Here is a 27502-nt window from a genome sequence, read left to right as displayed (position 1 = left end):
TCATCATAAACCTCCCCTCTGGGAAAACACAAACACCTCTAAAATCCCTTGAGAAGACAGTCTTTTAACCCACAGAAAAATATGCTGCCTGCAATGTGAAAGCTGTCAGCCTGAACAGGGCTGCCTATGTTTGTGGAGGGTGAGCAGGAGAGGCTGTCTGTCTGGGCCAGCTGCCCAGGCAAAAGAGCTCTTCCCAGGGCTAGGCAGTGACACATGGTCCCCCCTCCTCCTCCTTTTCATTCTCCTCTTGCCACTTACGTGCCCGGATAGATTGATAGATCAAATATATATACCTAATGATGAAAGGTTTTTATGTGGTTGCATATCGAACGGCCAGCAGCCACAAATGCAACATTGTCACCAGCGCAAATTGTGCAGAAGCTGGCCTGGCTTTCCTCATGACATATGTCCATATATGGGCAGAGTCAGCCTGCCCGTCTATTAGCCTACTGTTTATTACCATTGCAGCGTTTATAGCAGGGATGGAAATTAGCACCCGCCAAATGCTGGTGAATTTGTGTGCTGGCAAGTGAATTGAATCAGTTTACCAGCCACTGTGGCGGGATCAATCCAGTCAGATCTGATCCAATTAATCTTAAAGATCGATATCTTGGTTAGGGCATAACAGTGCACTTTCCACAACCCTAGAGTTAGATCCAGTCAAATTATATTGTGGGGCTCGACCAACACCAAGACACTGGGAGAGAGAGAGAGTTCACAAGCAACATCCTTTAATTAGGGAAATTAACATAGGGGGGCAGGGGGAATTAAGGCAGTCAACATAAATCGTCCTCCCGAGTCCGGGCTATTTCCAACAACAGTCCCTTTAAGTTCTCTCTCTGTAGGTTGCCTAGAAATAGAAAAGCATTCAATTAGGATCAACCAATGCCATCAACAACAGTGCAGACTATTGGGGAGTGAGTGATGTGTGTAGCTTACCGCCCGACAGCATCCTATGCAGAGCAAGAATGAGCCTTACAGGGCTGAGGCTCAGTCACAGTTTTTTATGGTCCAGGCTGATCAGAACCCAGGTGTCCTCACTTGGTGATTAGACACAGCTGTCATCATTTCAAGCTGATTGAGGAGCACTGCCGGTAGGTACCGCCCCTCAATCACTGTGCCTAGTGCTAGATATGGTCTGTAGTGCTGAACCTCAGCCAGAGCATGCTTCTTACCTCTGTCAGGGCGCTGATCAGGGCGCGCCCATAGTGACACTCCACAATATGTTTCTGATTGGACCAAAATGACAGTTGGACTTCAGAAGGGCCGGAATTCCAACATTACTGGAATGGCCGTAAGCGGTCATTTGTACCGCTAGATTTAACTCTAACTATTATCTCTCATGTAAATACCCAATTGAGTGAATACCCAAAAGTGTTCATTTTAACAAGTTTAATTATACATTTATCAATATTCATATCATCGCACATAGTAAACCGCAATTTTTGCATATATTTGCACAAGATTTTAATAGAGAATACTCAAAACAAGAAAATTAACAATTAAAAGTAACTTATTTGATTATTAAAGATTTTATTTTAACACTTATTGATATATAATTAAAAAAAATAATTATTGAAAAAGGTTGGAACAAGCTGATCTAAAACAAAAACAAAAAAAGAGCCGTTGTGATCAATGGTCAAGTCTACACAGATTACTTCCGGTCTCCTCGCACAATTGCCACACACGGGCTTGTGGCAAGTGTCCGATGTTTTGTTCCATTTGCAGCTCTTTCGGCACTGCCTCCGTGTCCGTGTCCCTGTCTGCGTGCTACTGCGGTGGCTGCTTCCGCTGCTGCCCACCTTGTGCCGACTGCCACAGCCCCTTTCCCCTCCATGTATTCTGCCCTCAGCTCCTCTGACAGTTGGTGCAGGAATTTCCTGCGGGCTCTCCTGCTGCAGGTGCACTCCTTGAACAAGACGTGGGCATTGATCCCAGCCAGGTTGAGGATGTTATAGAAGATTGCCATTGGCCATCTTCGCGTACTGCCTTTGACGGAGTACGCCCTTGCATCTGGTACGGGACGTCCACGCCGTACTCGGTGTTGTTATAGTTAATCACAGACTCTGGTTTTGCCTTTGCCCCACTAAAGTGCCCACACCTGTATGCACGGTGCTCAGGATGCAGACATTCTCCCTCGGCTTTCCCTGGTACACAGTCAGAGTTGCATCACCACACTTCAGCACCTTCGTGTTGAACAGCTCCGCTTGCTGTTTCACGGAGGGGGGAACTCCCGTTCTTGTTTGCCCATGGTGCCAACCAGGCTATATAATAAAACTTTATAATAATTAACTTACAAGTAAATTCACAAATAAGCACAAACAAATTTAACAATGAAACCCCGCAAAATGATGCGCAGTCAATATGACCGCTTATGGCTGAAATAGGTAAAACATAAAATATTTTCTTTGTCTTTTATGTAATTTATATAAAAACTATTCAAAATTTAAATACAGACAAAGTTATTGCACATATACATTTGAAAACGTTCAAAATGACCGTCTTGGCCATTCTAGTGCTGGCAAGTCTTCACTTCACTGCTACTAATTATTACTCCCCACTCCGGGTAGCTGAGCCGGCTGTATATATGTCTATGGAGCCGGCTACCCCGTTGCTTGGCAACCATCGACTCTAAGTTGGAACTATTTATTGTGGCACGCGAATAAAGGTAAGCAAGAGCTACTTTTTTGTCAGAGTTTATAAGAACGGAAGTAAATTTAAATGTGGCATTACATCCTAACTGTTGAACATAGAGAAATACTATGTTCATGTCCTATACAAGAAAATATGTTTCTAGGCATTGCATTGTACACATTGTAGTGGAAATTCTCCTTTGTGAGGTAGAGAGTTGCTAAGTCTCTCACATGTGGGGTATGTGCCCAACCTGTGGCTCTTGTGACCCCTCAAGTAATGTGACATTCTCCCTTCCTCCTCCTGTCTTGTCAACTTTGATCACCAAAAGGAAGACTGTGTAATTTTCTCACAACATCAACGCTTAACCCTTTCATGCCTGAATTATGATAACCTCAGTCTGGATTTTTTAATATAATAAGTGTTTTTATTCATCTTTAGGCATGAAAAACAAGGTTTGAAATGGATTTTTTTTCAATTCATGTTTTATAAAGATATAATTACATGTTCACTCAGGTGTACAGCATGCGTTTTGTAAAAATATGTATTTAACAAAAAAATTAATTAATTAATAAACTTGTAAAATAAAGTGTGTTGAAATGTGAAATGTGATGTGAACTATAAAAAAATATAATGGCTAGCTTTACTGCAAGGAATCTTACTCTAAACTTTGCCAGCACATCAAAATCAGAACTAAAATCTGTTTTATTAGCCAGGTCAAAACAGACCACTGGCATAAAAATGGACCTGGTAGATTCTCTGAAGTGATGATAGTATGACACTAATAACAAGTCTCTGAACTAAATATAGATCCTCACAGTATCTCGACTAGAGGTGTCATGCATCATAGATTTCTTGTTAAAGCATGCTAGTTGCTCCTTGCGGGACTATTTTCGATGATAATTGGCAAAGCACCCAGGGCACAAAGCCAGAAGACACTGCATGCAGATGTACTTGGTTGTTCGTGTGCACATAGCATCATGGCATCTGTTAGCATTTTTTGCTGCGGTGAGCTGGGGCCAGTGGTTTCCAGGGCCAAATCGGATCTCAGGAGGTGCCTTGGACACAGGTCTGCGCTTCACTGGAGGTGGGATGGCATTGGGTCTTCCTCTTGCGCGTGTCTTGACCAATTCTGCATTTATAAGTGCACAAGCTGTAGATGCCTTGAAGTGCAGAAGATCCTTCTGTTCCAACCCAGGCATTCTGTAGAGGTGCCTGGCATTCACAGTGGTCATGTCAAGGAAGTGAAAGAACACTTGGATGTACCATTGTTTGTTTCTGCGTCTGTGGGGATACATGGCAACACACTGATACATTAGATCTACTCCTCCCATATGCTGATTGTACAGCTTCAGGAAAAATGGCCTTGGAATGTTGAGCATCTTCTTTTCTTTCTTGCTCCATCCCTGGTCCACATCGGATGGAGACTGTCCAATGCAGGAAGGGGCAATGTGGACCACTGAGCGATCTAGTCAATGTGTGACATGCATCCTCAGCTCCCTCAGCCTCATCGCCCTCGCCATCATTTTTCAGACTCAGTGTCCTCAGCTCCACTGTCACTACTGCTAGCATTTGCTAGTCCTTCCTGTTCTGGCAGATATTCCTCCTCACTGCTTCTAGTATCCTCCTCCTCACTTGACTGTGGCAATTCCTTGACTATCTTGTAGGCCTGTCTATTATGCTCTGCTCCTAAGCTCTACAAAATAAGACACACAAAAACTTCTAAGTTACACTCTGAAAACATAAACATGTTGATTTACAGCAGCGGTAATATACTAATCGTAGCCTATGGATTGTAGTTGAAATTTAGCCTGTGATGCATGACGTACAATTTAGTGGACATGTGATTAATCATAATTTCTAAAAATAAAATCAATACTTTCACTCAGTACTTGACTCCTTAGATGTTACTTGATGTCACCATATTTTTCTTACCTGCAAGGGTCTCTTTTTATAGAAGCTTTGAACAGAAATAAATGAGCAACTTGGTGTTGCTGACTGTCTGTCGACCATCTTGGTTTCACTTTCACTTGTATTTCACTTGCAATGGCTTTGCAATGGGTGGCATTGTCTTAGATGATGCAATAGCATCCACTGAAGTAGTTGATGTGCAACTATGCCATCAAACGTATGCATATACAAGAAAACAGCTTTTAAAATAGATGTACACTGTAGTGACCTCTATGCATAAAAAGTGGATGGTAAAAATGTTTAGTGGCTGGTAGGTTAGATTTTAGAATTTATCAGTCACAGTGGCAGGTGGACAAAAAAGGTAATTTCCATCCCTGGTTTATAGTAGTTAGTTATTATGGATATACAGAGGTTCTTTGGGGGAAAAAAAGAAGTTGCAGCCAGAGCAAGAAGACGTGGAGAGTGAGACATCATCTCCCCCAACCCCTGATAATACTTCCATAAGCTCAGGTTCGTGAAAAATTTAATTGTGGTGGTGGGTGTAGTCTGGATGTGTAGTCTCTGTTAAATGACAATGTTTTTCTCTTAATACCCTACAAAACCTCCTGTAGGCCTAATGCAGATAGACAATAAAGCCAAGAAATTATGATAGGGAATGTTCTACCTGCTTTAATAGCCTATGCAAACAGCACAGGTCTTATTACAGGCTATAATATCTTTAACATAAACATTACTCAGAAGCCTATAGTGACGGAAAATTAGCTTTATTTGTGGTTAATATATGACAATGAGGACCCCAACAATTGGCCTTCCTTTCCTTCTCAAACTACGTTGAAGTTGCATCTTTAAACAGCCCAATTTTCAAAATTTTCCGGGGGAGAAATCCTCGGAACCCCATGACAGAATATTAAGGTTCGATGTACACTCTGTACTGGCGACTAAGTACTATCAAGCTTCAGAGGAGTTTAAAGGAGTAATCAGTAATCAGCTTCAGCTACTTTTCAAGGTAACTGAGGCAACACTGCTGCTGGGCTAAAGCCCTGGATGTTTAGCGCTCCTAGCGATGCCCCTGGCACCCATGACACTGGTTGGCGAGAGGGACTGGACTCCAGAGAAATGGGGGCGGTCCTTTGATGGATAAATGGTGTGCACAGGGAGGCTGGCAGGGAGTGTGTTTGAGAGTGTGACATTATGGGGGGATTGATGTGCAGGAAAGCATGAGTATTTGAGCATGCACGCATTCACACATCTTACTGTGGTAGGGAAACAAACACATGTGAATAAACACACCCATCTCCAATACACCCCACTTTACAGATGTTAGATTTACATTCAGTATTATTTAATACATTATTGAAATATTGTTGGTCTTTATTTATAAGTCACTGCTTAGTTCTTAGAGTTGTCCGTCATATTTCATCTCAGTTGCACAGGTGTAGAAACAATCTGTGTAGCATGAAAAAAGATAAAGCAGGAAAGGAAAGTACAGAACCAGTAAGGAGGGGCGACTCAACATGACTGAGGGTTTTGTGTGTCCGTTAAATTCTCTGGTACTTATGTTATTATAAAGATGCCGAATGGTAGTATCATATTTGGCCCCCATGAATGATTTGAGTTATTCTAGAATCCATTTTCCCCTCAACTTAATCAAACAAGACCCAAAGCTGCAGCCTGCAAAGTGGATTTAGCCAGAATATTTGAATGAGCACAGTTCCCAGGTCCCGTCGTCTTCCTCTCTGCTGCACTGCAGCCCTGCCTTCAAAGCCCCTCCCCACAGAGGAGCCTGCCCTGCACAAGCAGGCTTGTAACTATGGTAACAGAGGAAGCCAGATAACCAAGATGGCGCATTCAAATTAACAAAGTAACAAACAATATTCCTCACATCGCAGTAGATGGAGTTAGCAGGTAATCATTACCCAGTGCAACATTTTTGCCATGCTGCCTTTCTGAAGCATGAGTAATGTTATTTCTCTAAACCAATTCAGAGCATACTTAACTGAACACAAACTGACTTTATAACTGCCTGGTCACTTGAAAGACACTTTTGCTAACCAGTAGCCATAAAAACAAAGCTAAACACCAGAGTTAGCATACAAGCTAACAAGCTAGATTTACCAACAAGCTAACAAGTTAGATTTACCAACAAGCTACGTAGCTTGACTGCAATATCGGCGATATACAGAATGGCGAGTATTACTGCAACCACCGCCATCTTAGCCTTGTGGTTAAAAAATTGAATGAAACATTTATCAAGCAGGGGTCCTTGCATGCCAAGCAGAAAAGCGGCCAACTCTGCGTCACTCTTGAGTCCTTATAAATCCTGCAGCTCCGTTCACCTCTGAAATGACACTCCCATATCCTGGCTTTATTTTTGGCTTGGTCCAATTCTTTGTTTTTACACTGCTTTTCTTTGTCAGTCTTCTTATTTCTTGTCTTTGACGTGGGCAGTGGTGGGGCATTTTTCTGCTGTTGTCTCTCTGCAATAGTTTACAGTTTGGCTTTTAGCTGAACCTATCTGACCGGGTGAGAGCCGGCACTGCACCTGCGCGGGGATGGGGCACTGCCGAGTAAGCACTGCGTAGGGGAGTGGGGCTGCCAGCAGCATATGCATGCGCATGATTGACACTTCTCAGACACTCCCCTTGGCTCCGATTGGTTGTATGGATCCAGGAGCAGTGGATCCCTGCACTTTTTTAAAAAGCCGTTTTGGTCCCCTGCACTTTTTACTGTCCAAAAACCATGTTACGCTATATTTAACAGAGACGCGTCAAGCACTAGGACCAAGCAGAAAACGGCCGCTCAAGCTGAAGCCTGTTTCCCTTAGTTTAGACCCGCCCACAAGCTCCTCGATTGGCTCTGCCATTTGTTGTGTGATTGGCCGTCCCCGCTGTCACTCCATCTTGCTTGCACACCGGTCTGCTAGTTGCCCAGGAGTCCTTATTAATCTGCCACTGTAAATTGGGTGTTTGTTCTGCCTGGGTCACGACAGCTAGAAGGATTGTAATATCAGAGGTTTCAACATTAACATTTGAATCGGTGTCCATGTGCGTATGTGCGTGCGTGATTGCGTGTGTGTGTTTGGTAATTAGGTGCAGCCAGGATGTAAATTACCAAATAATAGCTGGGGCGTTTATTTGTTTCAGTCACTTAACAGACCAGGCGTTTATTTGGGACCAGGTGTTTAATTCAACAGTTGTCTTGACCAACTGAAGTTGTTGTGGCAGAGGAAACGATTTGCGGGACACTCTCTCGTTGCGTGCCCGTTTGCTGATAACTCATTCCCGCATGTTTATCTCCTCGCTTGCCTTCTTCCTCCCTCCATCAGGCAGCCTGGCCCTGTTGCTGTCCTCCTCAGACAGACACTGAAGCTCAGTTTGATTTTTTTCGCCAGTCTCTCACTCTCTTGGGGTCGACAGAGAAACGTCTAGCGGCTGCTTCTCGAGGCAAAGATGAAAAAACGTGCAGTGTCAGTGGACACATCTTCTTCCTTGATTGAAAAAAATAATAAATTAGACTCTGCATTTATTTGTAACCGGCGGTTATTTATCAAAATATACACCTGCACCCGGCGTTTAAAGGGAACCCTGCGGTTAATTGAAACCCGGCTATTATTTGGTCATTTACGGTATTCAAAGAAATGCGTTACACCCGTCCTGCAACAGCTTTTTTTTATAAAAACTCTTTCATTTCTGCATCAGAGGCCTCCTACAACAACATCTTCTTATGTTTTTCTATATTTGGGTCTTACAGGGTTAAGGCAAACATAAAATATCTTGAAAAATATATAATTACTAGTATGGAGCAGTGTCCATTGTCATGGATGATTGGACTCATGGTATCATGGAGAGCATTATCCTACGTATACCATGGTTACATGCCAAAGAAAAAATAAGACTATTCATTTATATTTTTATGCATTTTGCAATCTAGAGTTTTTCACAAGCCCTAACCCTGCACCCTGGCAACACTTGAGAGTCAGGCTAAAAGCTATAACTATAATTAAAATCCCATAAGGTTCCTATACAGTGCAAATGTCTACTACTCAGTAATTAGTAAGAGCCTTATATAATGAGTTTGCTGAGCTCATAGAACACTTTGCATCAGCTGTTAGCCAGGAAGCTAACATAAGCCAGCAAGTCAATAAGGAGGAGACGTACTTGACTAACACTGATGAAAGACTCGACTTGACTTTGACTTGGCATTCATTACTTGAGACTTGACTCAGACTTGACACAGATGAATCGAAAATCTTGGCTTTTCTTTCTTTCTTGTGCATATTGAGACGTTAGTTTCGTTTTTGATACTTTGCCCTCTGCCACTGTATGACGCGGTTCGTGTCAGAGTGGCACTGTGGCAGACAGGATCAGAGGAGGAGAGGCAGCATGGAGGGAGCTCCAAAAATCATCAAATTTGGATTCAAAGATTATTTCATGCCTGGGGGATTTTTGCCGCCGTCTTGGTTAAAGCGCGTGTGTATGTTTCAGATATAGCATCTTCAGTGTGCACAAAGCCATTATTTTAGATTGGGCGTGCATTATGCGCGCTCACAACTGAACATGACACCGTATCGGCACACATTTGGTGCGACGCGCTTGTTTTTTCATGAACGTCAGCAAAGTCTTCTCCCTCAGGTATTTGGCTGTAAATGAGTCCAACAAATCCACACCTCCCATGTACTTGTTATAGGCACCAACAATGTAAGGCCTCTCAACTTCAGTGTAGGTTTGGCTGGCTTTGTCCCAGCATTAAATCTTCTGCACAGGTTCAGGTCCAGCAAAGGTTAAGTGTGATGACTCCTGTCTTCATACCATTTGACAGCACAAATGTTGTGATTCCCCTCCACTTTGAAGTCATCGCTTCCTCTCCCCTTTTTCTTCAAGCTCTTCTCGTCTTCAAGGTCACAGTTGGGCAGGCGCACCTGCCTGGCTGTTCCCATGTAATGAATTCCCAAATGTTTTCCAGGCAGACAATACTGTCTGCTTATTGTAAGTCGCTTTGGACAAAAGCATCTGTTGAATGCCCTAAATGTAAATGTAAATGGCTCTACTTATCTAAAAGAAATGTGCATCCCAATTAACAGCCATTTACTCACACAATACTGCCTTGACATGACAACACTGCTTGTGATGCTCTGTAATTATCATACTAAAAGGAAAACATGCATTCCCCCCACTGACATCCACACCAAACATTCAGGAACATTTTCACCTTTCCCAGAACTGAACAGTCTGTTGATATCCTCTTTGTGGACAAAGTCGTGGAATTTTAGGTCAGTCTGATCAAATTAACTACATTTTTTTAGAGAAAATTTTTAAATTAGTCAAATTTGACCAGAACACAACACAAGGGTAGTATGTATACTTTCCATGTATACCAAAAAACACACTGTTTCAGGCAGTGGTGTACTGGAAGGAATACAACCTGTTTGTTCCCACTGCAAAAAGCCTGCTATTTTGACTACCACACTCACCCAACATTGTAATATTGCAACAACATGTTCTAGACATTGTAATAACAACAAAAAAATATATAGAAGACATTTTACTTACATGAATTTGATGAATCCAGTCCAATGAAACAAAGCGATGTTGTCCGAAGGAAACCATGAGAGGTTGTGTGAGTTCATGGCCATGAGGCGGGACTTATAAACAAATGCACTATCCAATAGCATAGTGAGACTGAACAATAGGACCCAATGAATTTGTAAATGTGGTAAAAAACAAGATAAAATATAACAGATTGTTTTTTAGGATGGCTAAAGGTAATGTTGTAATATTACAACAAGGGGTCTTAGAGGGTTAATATATGTGTTCAAGGAATCTTGAAAGTAAACATCAATGTCAAATATATTGCAATAAGATGTATGTTAACCTCTGAAAATATATGTAAAACATATGAAACCAACATTTTCACCATTATTCAAATGTCACTTACAATAATTGTTGTTTTCTGTTCTTGTCTGTTACTGTAGGTTACCTTTATGTTACCTGTCTCATCCAGAACTGTTCAGACAAAATGGTGACGGCTCAGTTCCTCGGCAAGATCGACCACAACTCACTACTGGTGCAGGATGATTACATATTTGTCAAGGTAAACAACATCACAATAGGGGACGTGAACGGGAGAGTGGTGTATTCTCTAATCAATTCATTGAAATAGAAAAAGAATAAAGATTTTTTTTTTTTTACCTTTTTTTTTTTTTAACCATTGACATTTAATAATAGATTTATTTAGTTGAATGTAGAGATATTTATGTCCATGTAGCTGTCAAGCTATAACAGGTCCAGAAAAGCAGTAAATAATGGCCAGAATTTCTGTAAACATAAATGATACAGAGCATATACAGTATATATATAGTATATGCAGATCCTACCTGTTGTACTAAGCTTAAATAAACTTTATGTGACCAGAGGAATGCTGATCTTAGCTGAGTTGTTCCTTTTCGTGGCTGTTAAACTGATCTTAAGGTGCTAAGTTAACACTATATCAGAATCATCCTTAATTACACCTACAGTAATAGTTATTTCACTGTTAACAAACAATGAAATACCTTATAAAAAGATCTTCAAACTGGCATCTGCCAGTCTCTGAGACTGTCCTGTCCTGGTCTGGTGTCCAGCTGTGTTCACTGGGATATGCCAGAGTACTGTTGAGCATAAACCCTTTGCCCGCGGGGGCTCCCCCATCATTTGAGTTTGCAACCCAGGCAATCTCCCATCAACTAATAGTGCCATTTAGCTCCATGGCTAATAGAACTAAACTAGATCTGAGTCTGAGTCTAAGTCTAATGTTCTTAATAATAATCTCATTTATAAACGAGGATACCATCATTAACTGAAAACAAGTTTACATAATAGTAGTAAATAGCAAAACAATTACAGGAATAATACTCAAATGGAGCCAGAAAACATAGGACAAATATCAATGAAACATACCAAAATATGCCAAAATGCGTGACCTTGTATTTAACACCTCACATCTTTCCATCACCATGTCAACATACATTTGATGAATACATCATTCCATTTTTTATAAGCCCCATATAAACCCCCCCAAAGTCCATTTGCAAGTGTCCATGGTGGCATATCTGCAATATATAGTCCATTGGGAAAAGTCCAAAGAGTGTAAATGTGGTCCTTGTGTGCATATTGTTCAGGGCAGTGGGACTGGGGCATTGACATTGTCCTTTAAGTTCAATTTTCAGCTTCCAAAAGTAAACAGAGTTTATCGAAGGGTCTTTGCCGGATGCCTGTCTTAGTTTGAACTAAAACACTCCGGACAAGACCTTTAGCTCCTGGCAAGGTCTTCACCACCCTGCCTAAGGTGCAGTATCATCTACTATGATTACTGCATTGTTGACTTCCAAGTTCCTTCTCATCTTGATCCAGTTCTGCCTCTGGTGCATGAGTGACGGATACAGAACAGGTCTGGTAGAGGTATTGCACTTGTTTCCATCTCTTTCTGGAGTAGAGGTCATCTTTACAGAAGAGTCCAGTCTTTTTTTTTTTTTTTTTACTCAAATTAAACATAAAAATAAATAATATGTTTGCCTTAAAATAAATAAGTAATGTAAATAAATAGATAAGAAATCTTAATAAATAATAAACCTGCCTTTGTTATGTAAAGCTCTTTACCACAAAAAACTGAAACTGTTGAATAAACAGGCATTTAAACTTTAAAAATCAGGAACAAAACACTTACTTATCATCTTGGAAATAAATTAATAAATATTTCCACGTACCCCCTGTAATGTGTTCGCGTACTACTAGGGGTACGTGTACCCCTGGTTGGGAACCACTGCTCTAGGCCATTCAGTTTCCTCTCTTGACAGGAAGTCAGGGTCATTTATTGATCTGGTGGAATTCAAGAATGGTTCCATATGCAATCCACGTGAGGCGTCGTCCGCTGGATTATCGCTGGAACCTACATGCCTCCATTTTCTTGAGAGAAGTTGTGGATCACTGCAATCAAATTAGCAACATTAGAATGGAATCATTTTGTCTGATTGTGAATGTAGTTGAGTACTAATGTACTGTCTGTCCTGAAGGTAGAGTTTTCCGGTTTGATCTGTAGTTCACTTTGTAGCATCCTATCCACTTTTACAGCTAGTGTTGCTGCTGCGAGCTCAAGCCTTGGAATGGTGATTTGTTTTAGTGGAGCTACTCTGGATTTCCCCAGAACAAAAGTAATGTGAGCATATCCCTCATAGTTTGTGAACCTGAGATAGCTTACAGTTCCATATCCTGACTCACTCGCATCACAGAAGTGATGCAGCCAAGCAGTCCTTACAGCCCCAAAATTTGGAGGCTTCATGCACCTGCTTAGCTGATCTAGCTCTGTGATCCAACTTTGCCAGATCTTTGATATTTCTTCTGGGCAAATTACATCCCATCCACACTTTTGGATACAAAGCTTCCGTAAGATCTGTTTGGCTTTTAGGATGAATGGAGAAAGGAAGCCCAACGGATCATAGATGGAACTTACTGTGGAGAGGATTGCTCGTCTTGTGGGAGCTCTGCTTTTGACAGCCACCATGAAGGTAAAGGTGTCTCTGTGGATGTTCAATTGGATGTCTAATACTCTTTCAAGAGGTGGTTTCTCTCTGTCAAGGTCAAGCTGTTTCACTAGTTCGGCTCTGTGATTTTCAGGAACGGTTGTGAGTACTTCGAGGCTGTTGCTTACCCATTTGGTGAGAGTAAAGCCTCCTTGGGCACATGCTTCCCTGAGGTCCTTAGTAAGCTTGACTGCCTGCTTAATAGAAGGCACCAACTCGAGACAATCATACACATAAAAGCTTTGCTTAATTGTATCAAGTACATCCATGCTGAATCTGTCCGAGTTGTCCTTTCCTGTTTGCTGCAGGGCAAAGTCAGCAATCCCAGGAAATGATACTGCACCGAAGAGATGAATGTTCATATGATACACTTCCAATGGCTGAGTAACTTCTGCTTGTGGCCACCATAAGAACCTAAGGAAGTCCCGATGCTCTTCATGTTCTCGTACTTCGTAGTACATTGCTTCAATGTCTGCCATTATTGCAATTTGTTCCTGACGGAACCTAAGCAGGATACCTAAAAGTGGGTTGGCCAAATCTGGACTTGAAGTAGTTCTCCATTGAGAGATTTGCCTCTGTATGATGTGGAACAGTCAAACACAACTCTGAACTTCGTTGTGTTTATGATACACACCATGATGAGGTATATACCACACATGGCCATCATTCTTTTGGAGCCGCTCTTGAGGCACTTTTTATGCATAACCTTTGCCTAGCACATCATCCATAAAGATTTTGTATTCTGCAGCATAAGCAGTATCCTTCTTGAATTTCTTGGCAAGGTTCAATATACATTGAGCTGCCACCTCATAGTTGTTAGGCAAAACCAAATGTTTGTCTCGAAAAGGTAAAGGTAGGTGGTAGTGTCCATATTTGAAAACAATTGAACTCGTTGCCAGGTCCATAAATCTCCCGTCTTCGCGAGACATTTCCCTTTTCTCCTCGTATTCTTTCTCGGGAAAGTCCTGGTTGTATTGTCGGACAAGCAAATCTCTCAGGTTATCCACTGAAATGCAATTGTCTGACACTGACGTTCCAGATTCGTCCATATCAGAATTGAGTGGGTCATTGACCACCCATCCTAGTATTGTTTTGACTGCATATGGTCCATTCCCTTGACTGTTTATCACTTGCCAGGGCTCCATTGCCTTAGGAACATCCATTCCTATCAAGATTTCAATGTCAGCGTTGATCTCTTTCAGTTGGATGCGACTGAGATGAGGCCATTTTTTCAGATCAGCTTGGGTAAGTAGATTTTCCTTTGAAACAGGAATCTTAGCTTGAGTAAATATTTTAGGCAAATCAAAATATCCACTTTCATCCAGATTGCTAGCCTCTAGTCCTGTGAGCTCATAATAATTTTGACAGGTCGTTTCTGTCCCATCTGTCCTGCGTCCCTTAGCATTTACCTGCTTCATGAGGTTCTCAGTGCATCCTTACCGGCTCCTGTTACTTTATCGACTGAAAGTAGTGCATTATTGATGAATGTTTCCTTTGGTTCTTTAGGAATTAAATTTTGTGGAGCTTCCTGTTTTAAACTTTTACCATCAATGTGCAGCAGTGTAGGGTGTTTTCGTTGACATATTTGGCAGTCCAGTCTTCTTTTGCATTCTTTGCTCATGTGACCTTTCTTTAAGCATCCAAAACAATAACCGTTCTTCTTCAGACATTCAACCTTTTTTCCTGTGGTTCTGATTTGAGTATTGAACAATCCACTAGTGCATGTTTTCCTTGACAGAAGCTACATAGGGCTGAAATGACAATATGAGTGTCAGGTTGTATCTGCTCTTTAACTTCTTGTGGTTTGGCATTACATTCTTCAGCTGCTTTTACCGTAGTAACAAAGCAACTGCCCCTTTTTGGTGTTCTGAAGTTTGAGATTCATTTTTTAGTGGGGGTCGGCTCTTTAATATCTCCAAATACTGGGTGCAGCAAGATGTTAGATTGTGTTTCTATGAAATCCATGAGATGTTTGAATCGTGCTTGTGTGTTTGTTTTTTGAAATGCTTCATATGCTGTAGTCTGCCATCTTTCTCAGGACTTGTATGGAAGCTTAGATGCTATTACTACTGAGTTAGATGTAACATCCAGTTCTTCCATGTATTCCAGGTCTTGCATGGCATTGCAACATTCTTTTAAGTACAGAGCATATGCATGGAGTGATTTCCCATCATCTGCTTTAATGGCTGCCCAGTTCAGCACCTTAGTTGGGTATGCATTTGCAAATTTCATTTCATCACCAAAATGTTTTTTCAACAGGTGCATGGCTTCTGAACATCCTCTTCGTGCATCCATGTGCAAGCAGCTTCGAACCAAATCTTTGGCCTGACCTGATGTGAACTGTTCAAGAAAGTAGAGCCTATCCTGGCAACTACTAGTCTTATCCTCTATTAAATACTTAAATGCATGCATGAAGGATAGATACGATAGGGGATTTCCATCATACACTGGTACTTCTCTTTTTGGTAACAAGGATAGATTTTGTTGCATGATCACGAGGTCAGCAAAAGTTGCAAAGATTATCGTGAGAGGTACTTGTTTCATGAATTTCCAGTTGTGATCTAGATGCATTGGTAGCCCTTTGAGAGCTACTATGGAAGTGTCCAACTGCTCTCTGAAGTGGAGTTTTAGGTACAACAGCTACTTGAATAAATTCCGAAGCAGCTGTCTCAGTAAATGTGGGCTCCACCGGCTTGCTTGCTTCCTCATAATATTCATTCATAGCATCCACATATGGTTCTGCCTCCTCATGGCTTAGGAGTACTTTGATTTTTGCATCTGGTGCTGCTATTTGTGCATCCAGTTCCACCTTTTCCATCTTTGATTTTATGATGGTTTCATCCAGCTGCAAAGCATGTCTGTCCAGTAAAGCAGCAGATCAGGCCTCCAGAGCTGCCTTCTCAGCTGATGCTATATTTAGCAGCAAAAGAGGCCTTGGATGATGTTGATGATTGATTTTGACCTTTTTGAAACATTAGAAATGCTGTCCAGTGGTTCCACTCTTGGTTGTAGACATTATTCCTTTTTCCACATTTCAACCTCCTTAAGAAAGTAATTGAGATTCATTATCCTGGGCTCATACCAATCCACATGATCCATTTTTTTTATCCTCTGATAAAAGGTTTTGCACAGATTGATGAACCTTGGTAAATTCACCAACAGCTTGTTTAAATAGATCCACACATTTATTAACATGATCCACATTTCCACCTTCCACAAGCAAAGCTTTTATTTACTTTGCATACAGACACGAGTGGAACCAGATCATCAAGTTTGTGGATGACACCACAGTGGTGGGACTCATTTATAAAAATGAGGAATCTATGTACAGAAACGAAGTTAAACATATATAGGGTTGGTGCAGAGAAAATAGTCTTGTGCTCAATGTGGACAAAACGAAGGCGATGATTATCGACTTCCGAAGGTCACAGCCTGAGCATGCACCTCTCAGCATCAGTGGCCACATCAGTGGAGAGCGTGGGACCTAAGCTCGAATAATAACACCTCAGGGATCACGAAATGGGCCCAGCAGAGACTGTACTTCCTCAAGAAGCTGAAACAAGTCTCTCTCTCCATCAGCAACCTCAGGACTTTCTATAGTGGTGTGGTGGAGAGCGTTCTGACATATTGTATCTCAACATGGTACTCCAGCTGCAGTATGTCAGACAAAAAAGCCCTGCAGAGAATTGTTAGAGGAGCTGAGAGGATCATCAGAGTTTCCCTCTCCTGCATACTACTGTACTTCACGAGCCTTTGTCATAGTTTTAGTTCTAAATTATTATATTTATATATTGTGTGTGTTTATTGTGTTTGTGTTATAGGATCACGGAGAAACGTGATCTAATTTTTGCTGCACTACTCTTGTTGGTACAGCTAAATGACAATAAAGCTTTGATTGATTGATTGATTGATTGATTGATTGATTGATTGATTGATTGATTAATTGATTGAAAGAAGAGCAAGGAATGGCCGTGAAGTCTTTCTTGATGTAATAGACGTTTTCTCTCCTTCTCTTGACTGACATTGGTAAAAGTTTTGTTTCCCAGCAGGATCGGCTGGTGGTAGTGCTCTCCTGTTGTTGGTCTGATTGGTTGTTAGCTTGTGAAAGATGGTAATAGACAAATGCTTGCACTAAGCAGTTGCTAAGTGTTTTTGTTTTTTTTTGCAAGTGCCTAGTCATTTCCAAACAATTTTCTAAGGGTGAGTTCCAAGATGGTTCTTCATAGCACATCAGGCTTTGTATTTTTTATAATTAGACCATTATTAATTTAGAAAATGTGTGTACATTTTTATATAATGCACTTCAAATGGAATAAATTTGTAATTTATTTCTTGTCAGACACCTGGCACCACTCCTACTATATTTTCTTCATATTTATTGAAAAAATGTGTTATCAGAAGTGTACATCTGTATGCATTAGTTTTTAACAATGCAACTATTTGTTTGTATAAACCTTGCACTATGCTTGCCGTGGATATGGTAGCCTCCTTAATTAACAGATTGTTGTCTCTCAAGAATGTAGTTACTGAACCAATTACGTGCAATATAATCAAATCCAATTTCATGTAGCCTCCGCAAGAGTAGGTGTTGATCTACAGTATCAAAAGCTTTGGACAGATCAGCGAAAAGTGTAATGCAGTGCAGTTTTTTGGTACAATGTAATTTAAAACTAAGGTGACAGCAGTAATGCCAGACTGAAATGGGCTCCGGATAGAAGCCTTGGATAGAAATGTCTTCAACTGATCATTAACAAGAGAATCTTGGATCTTTTCTACGCAGGGCAGTTTGGATATCGGCTTAAAGTGAAACTCTCGCCAAAAAGCAACCAAGGCTTTATTTGTGAATGTATATGAGTAAAACCTTAGTGTAAATGCATCATTACGACGAAAACCCTTTTAAGATTTACTGTAGTTTCGTTTTCGGACAAGCTAATTTTCAGTGGGGTGTAGGGGCACTCTGATGCTTGCATCAAAATCACTATTTTTAAAACAGTAAGAAGGCTTGACACAACATGAAACTTTGCTTGTAGTATCACCAGGGTCTCTACACATGAACACGAGCATTGAAAACATTGTTTGTGTATGCAGAGTTTACTAAAAAGAAGGTTTTTGGACAACTCACATTAGCAGTAGCACCTCGGGCACGCCGCCATCATGGCAGACAAAAGAAATCCTTTATTGCCCCACAGACTGGGAAACTTGTTTGTCCCAGCGGCGACAGAATATTACAAAAACAAAAACCAACAGCAAAAATAAACAATATGATTAAAAAAGGAAGAAATAGAATAGACGTATATACATATTTACGTGATATAGTGCAAAATTTAACAGCAAATTTTTAAACACAGATTTTAAATACAAATAATACATATGGGTGTTAAGGAAATTGACCAGATAGTGCAAAAACAGAAGTGAGTTTTGTACAGACTTATTGCACAGTGCAGAGTACAGGGTGAGGTCTATTGGGAGCAGTGCTGGTTGAACAGTCTTTTAGCAGCAGGAAGGAAGGACCTTCGATACCTCTCCTTCACACTTAGGGTGTATCATGTTTGTTGCTGAAGGGGCTGACCAGTGCTGTGAGAGTGACCTGCAGGTGGTAGGACCCCTGCACCAGCAGCGATGACAGCTTGTCCATCATCCTGCTCTCTTCAACCACCTGCACTGGGTCAAGAGGGCATCCCAGGATTGAGGCCTTCTTGATAAGTTTCAAGTCTCCTCCAGTCTGCTGCCTAGATGCTGCTGCTCTAGCAGACTACTCCGTAGAAAATGGCTGATGCCACCACAGAGTCATAGAAAGAGTTCAGGAGTGCCCTCTGCACTCCAAAGGACCTGAGGACCTGTATGTAGCTGCGGTGTGATCAGTCCAGTCCAGTTTATTGTTCATGTTCATTCCCTGGATGTTCACCTGTGTGCAGGGTTGTCTGTGCCTGCGGAAATCCATCACCAGCTCTTTGGTCTTCCCGGCGTTGAGCTGGTGGTGGTTCCGCTGGCACCAGTCCACAAAGTCCTGAACAAGTTCTCTGTAGGCTCTGTCGTCCCCGTCCCTGATGAGGCCAACGATAGCAGAATCTTTTGTAGATGGCAGTGAGGTTGGTGGTACAAGTCTGCGGTGCACAGGATGAACAGGAAAGGATCCAGGATGTGAGGTGTTGGTTCATCCCTGCGAGCCCCAGCTTGTCCCCCAAAAGTGCAGGTTGTATAGTGAGAGGGCTCCAAAGAGAAGTAAAAAAGAACAGTTAAAAGTACAAAAAGAAATATAAAAAGAGGTAAAAGCTCAAAAGTGAGGCTGCCACTCATGCGGCGCCATCTTAAGAGGTAAATTGAAAGATTGAGAATATGGGTTTTTTGTCCTGAAATAATTTAAATTGTACACTTTATATTTGTCACAAAAAAGAAACCACACATATCACCATTGATAAAATGGGTGGCTGTGGCTCAGGGGTAGAGCCAGCGTGTTGTTATCGGAAGGTCGCTGGTTCGAAGGCCCCTGATATGCATGTCAAAGTGTCCTTGGGCAAGATACTGAACCCCAAACTGTTCCTGATGTGCTGGTTGGCACCTTGCATGGCAGCCACCACCATTAGTGTATGAAGATATGTATGAATTACTGTTGGTCGCTTTGGACAAAAGTGTCTGCTAAATGCACTGAATGTAAAGTAATAATGACAAAATAGAAACAATTTTTAAGCCATCATTTGAGCATAGTAGCTGCTATTTATCAAGGACACCTTAAGTACATAAATGCTATAATTTAAGTGCTAAGGGTAAGAACATACAAGTGCATAACGGGTTTATTTTATTTTAAATCTTTTTGGGGGGACGTGGGAGGGAGTCATGCAAGCAGGGTCGAGGTGAAATCTGAACAAGTTAGTCTTGAGTCTTTTGCGGAAGATGGCAAGGGACTCTGCTGTCCTGACATTGGTCAGGGAGTGCGTTCCACCAGCACAGAGAAGAGTTGTGACTTCCCTGATGACCTTTGTTGGCTCTCAGCGATGGCAGTACCAGCTGGCCAGCTGATGTAGTGGAGCGAATTGCTTGCACTGAGGCATGTGGTCTGACGATTGTTTTGGGGGGTCACATGGAAGAATTTGGGAAGATTGAAAACAAGGTGTGCTGCAGCATTCTGGATATTCTGCAACAGTTTAGTCACAGAGGCTGGGAGGCCAGCCCAGAGCGAGATGACATGCACTTGGACCAAGCATTGCATGGCATCCTTTATGAAGAATGACTGGATCCTGCAAATGTTGTAGAGGGCAAATCTGCAGGATCAAGCCACAGAAAATAATTTCGGCTGAGAGCTTGAGAAAAAAGGGGTCCACATTGTCCTCTCCCATATATGTACTTCTAGGGTTCAACAGCAAGTAGAGAATCTTTAACTACACTTTAAGAGTCAGAAAACAAAAACAGGGTTTTACATATACAATTACTCCTCCCACCTGCTTATTCCGAATAAATTGCAGTCAAGTATTAACAATGACTTAGTCACAAGACATCGGGGTGTGCCTGAGACACTGATATTTTTATACAATCTAATATCTGATGCTGTAGTAAATTCCAGGGTGGGACTGTGGGGTTACATAGATAAGATTATTAAAATGAATGTTCCTGATATTTTGGGGAATGGTATTCCATGACTTCCACCAAGACCGCCATCTAAAAGGCTTACAAACACGAGTTAATTGAGTTTGTGAATGACAGGAAAGTCCTGGACAGGAGGGCTTGACTGCTGTTTTAGGAGTGGACAGTAAGGCAGAGTAATGACTTAGTGCAATGACCCTGTGCCTGTCCAGGTTGACGTTTGTGACTGCATTTATTGTTGAAAGCACATTGCTGGCCAGAAGATGTATTTCTTTACTGTTGAGATGTAACTTGTTGTGGGCAAACTAAATTAGGTCTGTTTCAGGGGACATAGCTGTTGACAAAAGGGATTACCAACGAGAGACATTGTCCTTTCAGCCAGATATGTAACTGGCGGGCACAGCTGGGTAGATGGCAGCAGATTGGAGACAATGCATTGTTCACCAGCATTCAGGGCAGAGACTATGAGGATTTCAAAATCACATTTAGGTGTTTCTAAATTTTGAAACTTTAGGTCATTTTAGTCTGTAGTTTATGTGGGATACCTGGGCACAGTGATAGCAGAACGTATCCACCCTTGGGATGGACATGTATGAGCCAACCACAAGACATAGGATAGGAGGCAGACATGGATGTATTGGCTATGGTACTCCGTCAGAAAGACAACCGGGTGAAGACAAGACTGCAGCTTGACCCGTGTTGCGTGACAGACATTGAGTGGAATTAGCAGAGACCAAAGCCGGCTGATGCCTCACTTTACTCAATAAGCATGGGCTGAACAGATGCTTGTGTGCCAGCCTGGTGTGGAACAGGGGTTGGAGGAGACTTGAAGAATGGCGGTTAAGTTGATTACTGGTTTTAACACTGGGGAAAATGAGAGATGTTAAGGAGGTTAAAACTGTTTGAAATAAGGGGAACCTGTGCTGGGGCAGATTGAGGAGGATGGTGTGAATGAAGGCCACCAGGTTTGCCTCTGCAGACCACGGACCAGGATCTGAGTCGGGGAAGGGCACTCTGGAACTTTGGGTTTACCCCCCTGTCATACCCTGGCACCATCTGAATGTGCTGGTGTAGACAATGAACAGGGTGAAACTGGATAGAAATGTCAATTTACAACAGAACCTCTGTCAGCTTCTGTCAGATGGGCCACACCGCCTGCATTTGCTAGATTGATATGAATAAAAGTGGAAATAGTGTTCACATATTCCCCATTTGCCTTTTCTTTGATATCCTCTCTCACTTCTAAAACCAAACTTACACCCTTGACCATTGTTGGGTGTAACATGTTACAAAGTGCAGGGTTACTGTAATCATATTACTTTTTTCAGTAACGAGTAGTGAAAGGCATTACTGTTCTGAATGTAGTAATCACATTGCAGTTCGCCAAGCTCGTTACTTACGTGACATTGCTAGGTTAATCAATTTTAACAGCATAGTTGCACGCATCACACACAGTGGGCTCGGGGGGGGGGGGGCATCATCAATGGAACAGTGATTGGTTGGGGTTTGGCACGAGGTATCTTTCACCATCACCGATTGGTTAGTCGCCACCTGCAAGGGGAGATGGGATAACAATGGCAGCGTCAACAACACGAGTAGAATATGCTGCTGCATGCGACTTGCCTGAAGACCCCCTACTATGTACGAGGCAACAAGCATATTCATCTCAGATTTCGATGTTGCCAGTACCTTCTGGTTCTGTTGAAAAGAAAGTTTTGTCTGCTTGCTTGTCGTCTCATTCATGTTGCTCCACGGTTCCTTAGCAACAAGCTTTTTGTGTGCGTGCTGTCTCTGTAGGTGCTTCGTTAAGTTTGAAGTAGTGTTAGCAGCGGCGGAGAGAAGTTTCCAACACGGGCAAAGTATGCACCTTACAGTCAAGTTATTTTCCTTACGTTGAAAAAATTCAAAGTAATGTTTGTATCTCCAACCGTCAAAAGTGGCTCTACGCAGCGGGGGGTCTTCAGCCAATTTTATAGAGTAAGAGGCAAGAATGTAACAATTAATGTAACAAGTACTGTAACTAATTACTTTCTTCAGGGAGTAATCATGTAATGTAAGGCATTACTATTTTTGAGATTAATGTGTAATGTGTAATATTACTTTTTCGAGTAACGAGCCCTAATACTGCCCTTGACAGAGAATTCATACACACATGCAGTAAACATATGCACACACTTGCCAGTGGTGTAGCGAGATCCTTAGGGTGTTTATCTGATGTAGAGGCAGTACAGAAATATGCAAAGTCAGAGATAAGAATGCAGTGTTGGCGTTAGCACTCACACATTCACCTCGACACACACACACACTCCCACTCCCACTTTGCCAGCCATTCTTCAGAAAGTTATTGCTTTTGAAAACGCAGTCGATAGCTCTTCCTTCAGGGGCTCTTATATATAAAAATGGCTTTCATTGTTTCATCACTTTTTCATCACTGTTCGGCATATAAAAAAGCTGTGCTAGTCTGCTTTTTTCAATCACAAGTCGTCGTTGTAATCACAGCTCAATCTGAACACTGACAAAACAGGCTAGATGTCCGAGAGCGAGAAGACAAAAAACAGAGCTCTTCCCACAAAGCCAAAAAATAGAAGCACTGAATACAAAGTTCTCTATCGCATTTTAAAGATGCAGCTCTAAAAGTTTAAACACTGCTCACCTTACAAAATGCTCAACTGTGCTTCAGAAAGTGTCGTGCAGGTGCCTGAGCCCATCACTTGGCATATGAAACATTTGAGTGCTGTTTAAGTCACTGTCACTTACCAGCACTGTCTTTTTTACCCAACTTTGTCTGCTAAATCATAGCCTTAGCTGTTTGGGTATTCTGGGTCAGTGCTGTGTGAACTTTCTGATCAGCTTTCAGCAGGGGGGCAGCACAATTCAGCCTTTTACCCACAGGTCCCAGTTTGTGAGGTGGATGCTAAGGTCTGTGCAGTGTCAGGGAGATTTATTGCATCTACCTTTCAACAAGGTGTGAGTCACCAACAGCAGATGGCGAACTCTGCCTCTTTTCTCAGTAAATGCACAATGGAAGATGTATGTCAACTAACTCATTTTTCAGAGCCCAGTGACACAAACTCAGTCAGTTTAAATCTCAACTTCAATTTGAACTCTCTTCTTGTGTTTAATTTAAAATGACATAAACAAGGTTTTTTAGAAGTCATGTGGATTTTTGCAAGCGAAAGATTACCATGTTGAAGCTCAATTTAGCTTTTTGTCCATTTCCCAGGTCACCACAGGGAATCGTACCAAGCACTATGTGTCCTATCGCCGCACCGAGTTCGTCCAAATGAGGTTCCCGAAGTACTCCTTGCCAAAGGTAAAACACAACAGCACTGCTTATATCATTTAAGACTAAACTTTAGGAATTTGCCAATGCATCATGTTGATGCTAATGTAAATATACTTTGCAAATCCTGGTATTTTTAAATACAACATCACTCAAACTACGAAAATGTATTAGTACCTGTTTTGTTGCTTAGTTAGAACATTAAATATAATATCTATAAAAAATGATTACATAATATGTTGAATATTTGCAGAAATCACCAGTGAAAATATCCCTCAATGTGCCACCATTGACACACTACCGTTAAGCAGAACCGCTGTCAATAAAAATTGTAAGACACTATGTTTAAAAGATAAACTAGGAGCTGCCAGAGAAAGTGTTGCTAGAAATTTAACAGAATGATATGCCATGTCACAGTAGATTTCTGGATGGAGGTTGCAGATCTCTACAAACATTCGTACTCAAAGCCAATACGCATGTGAGCACTTAAACTTTACCAACTTTCTTGACCTTTACATGTTCCCCATAAGCGAATACATTTGAATAGAAGTGCATTTTCCTCCACTCTAGAGATTAAGCTGCAAAATTACAACCCTCTTACACTATGTTCTACTTCTTCTATGTGCCTGTACCCAAATTAGTCCTGGTACTGGGCTGATAAACGATAGCTCCCATAAAATGTTCACAACTAAGCATTGAACCAGACACATCCCATGTCACCGACATAGATGGTAAACGAGCTCCACTCCAATTCAAGACAAGGACCCTTTGCTGTCAGTGTCAGCGGCACAGGGGGCCGCTTTAGCGAAACACCAGCGTGAGTGCTATTGAACTGCGCTGATTGAATACCAGAGAGACCTCTCGTGTATTTTTCAGCCTTGAACTAAGAAATGAAAACCTTTAAGACAATCACAGCCATTGGCTCTCTGTTAGAGGGGACAGTGTGGTGTTTGTTTTCTATCGAACACATACACACACACAAACACTCACACACACACTCGCTTTCTATCCAGGAAATGTTAAGAATTGCGTTTGTTGAACTCCAGCCCACCACTTACAGAGATCGTATGCCTCAATGGCTTGACTACCTCAGTTACAGTACTCCCTGATCCTAAATGAAGGTGAAATGGATTGAATTACACACAGCACATATACATAGACACACATACACATTCACTCTCCTTCCAACAAGACTAGAAGATGGGTATCAATTTGATTAAGTGTGGCAGGAAGTTTGTGTATGAGCGTGTGTGTAAGTGTGTGTCTAGTTAAAGTATGCCCTTGTTGCTCTCTCCCTCCCTCGCTTGTCCCCCTCTCACCCTACATGTGTCCTCTTACTTGGGTGAGCAGATAGGTCATATTTTCGAAGATTTTAGGTCGAGTGACACAGATAGAGAGGAAAAGAGGGATGGAAAGGAGGAGGGGTGTGTGTGTGTGTGTGTGTGTGTGTGTGTGTGTGTGTGTGTGTGTGTGTGTGTGTGTGTGTGTGTGTGTGTGAGAGAGAGAGAGAGAGAGAGAGAGAGAGAGCGAGAGGGAATGTTTCAAGCACCATGTTCTTCCACTGTGAATAATTGAAAGGCTTGAGGATGAAAAATGCAAAGGCCATCAGAGAAAGCAGTTTGGCTCTGTCCTGGGAGACCTAACCCTAGTCATGGATTAACCACACACGCACACACACACACACACACACACACACACTCACACACTAATGCACTGACACATGCATACCGCTTACTGGGCTTTGAATTCACAGGTAATAATTGTCCCTTTTTGCTCTGCTTCCATCTGGTCTGTTGCTGTGTGTCACCCAGGATGTAAATACCTTCCTGTCTTTTTAACACTTTATTTAACCAAGTAACACCACAGTAGAAATGCAAGTACTTATTGCAGAAGTGATAGTTATTTTAAGATAGAGACACAGTTTAGTTTAGAATGGTGTCAGGAAATTAAAATCCTCAGTTGACTTGGTGGGCTGCACACCCACAGTTTTCCATGCAAGTCCACATGCTGCCACTGCCGTGATGTGGGTAATCACCAGGAGACAAATGTCAACATGTTGAGATATGCAAAGTAAGACAATATTCCTGCTCCACATGACGTTTTCATTGTGTTTTCTCATCCCTGTGATCATAGTCCTATGTATCCCCTGTCATCAAACTGACCTCTGTCGGCTTTGGAGGCTGTGGTCAGTCCCAGCGCGATATCAAGCTTTGTTCACTCTCAAGCTGTCATACCTGGTTGAGATGAACCGGGTTGCCCACAATGACACCCTCCAGGCAAACTCCTGCCAGCTAATAGGGCCACTTAGCTCCATGGCTAACTGAGTCATGAACTAATTAGCTCAGAGTAACTTTCTACAGCCAAAGATAGCTAGCAAAGATCACCAGTTGTTGGTTGATCTGGTGACATGCAGGTCTGTCTGTTTTTGGAGATACCTTCAAATTATGGCCATATTTTACAAATTATATCTTAAACATATGCCAACTATACAAAAATGTGTATCACATCTTGGGGACCATACCTTAATCACTTATTCTAACAGTTTGACTAATTTGATGTTCGAAAGGGGTATCAATTCTCAAGGCTACATAATGCAGCTGGTATTTATTGGACTTAAATGCGTGAAACTGTTGAGTTTGGAAATGCATCTTTTCCTAAGGAAACTTTGTGTCCTTAATGTAGTAATGTGCTTTGTGGCTACTCTGTATATTTGATATCTAATAGGGGTCCACCCTCTGTTGTTCTTACTGAGGATTGTTCTTATCCACATCAAGTATCTCAGGTTATATTATATTGGTTAAAGATTTTAAAGCCCTTTGAGGCACTCTTCCTTTTTCACTTTCAGTTACATTAGAAAGCCCAGAATTGAGGTCAACTTCAGACTGAGTGCAAGGCTCTGTCCAGGTAGCAGTTCATAGCAGTGCTGAACCAGCATCAAACTAAAAAGAGAACTGATACGAATGATTTGTCCTCTCACTGATTCACAGCAACCGATCAGATCAACAATCAAAAGTAGTTTGTGACCACTGAAAACAAATATCTCAGTGTTAAAATGACAGCTTTGACAAGAGGGCAATGTGGAATTATGCCTTTAATTAATAGGAAGATCGATCAGTGAATGAGTTCTTTATAAAAGGTAAAAATGTGTGAGCTGACTGTATCAAAGACCTCTTTACAGAATTCAGTGTGAATAATGTCCAAGGGGTACGATGAGGATTTAAATGATTGATGGGATTTGTTAGAGTGTCAAACAAAATGAGCTCACCGCTGCTGTGCGAGGGTAAGCACACTCAAGAGGCTATTATGTCACAGCTGACTGCTGGGGGAAATCTGAATTCAGATGTTTTGCATTTTTTTTATGAAATGAGCAAGACACTCCTGACACCATGCTGTACCAAGTCACAGTAATGTTGCAGGAAGATGGGTGCAATTATGTAGTTTAGTACATATAAAAGAACACCTGAAATTACTTTATGTAACCTGCCATCAGCAGTATGAGAAATGACACGTGCAAGGCTCCTTCTTATAATATAGTACCTGCCTTA

The 27502-nt window shown here is 41.6% G+C and overlaps 1 protein-coding gene across 1 annotated transcript in view; it reads left to right on the top strand.

Moving 5' to 3' along the window:
• Positions 1-27502, top strand: part of sorcs2 (sortilin-related VPS10 domain containing receptor 2) — a 582832-nt gene that overhangs the window by 448560 nt on the left and 106770 nt on the right. The window contains 2 exon segments of the mRNA XM_030431509.1: positions 10514-10632; positions 23898-23987. Of these exon segments, the coding sequence (XP_030287369.1) occupies positions 10514-10632; positions 23898-23987 (209 nt within the window).

This window comes from Sparus aurata, chromosome 10 (assembly GCF_900880675.1).
Source record: "Sparus aurata chromosome 10, fSpaAur1.1, whole genome shotgun sequence".
NCBI classification, from domain to species: domain Eukaryota; kingdom Metazoa; phylum Chordata; class Actinopteri; order Spariformes; family Sparidae; genus Sparus; species Sparus aurata.
The sequence above is the reverse complement of the archived record's forward strand: the minus strand, read 5'-3'. Positions and strand labels throughout refer to the sequence as shown.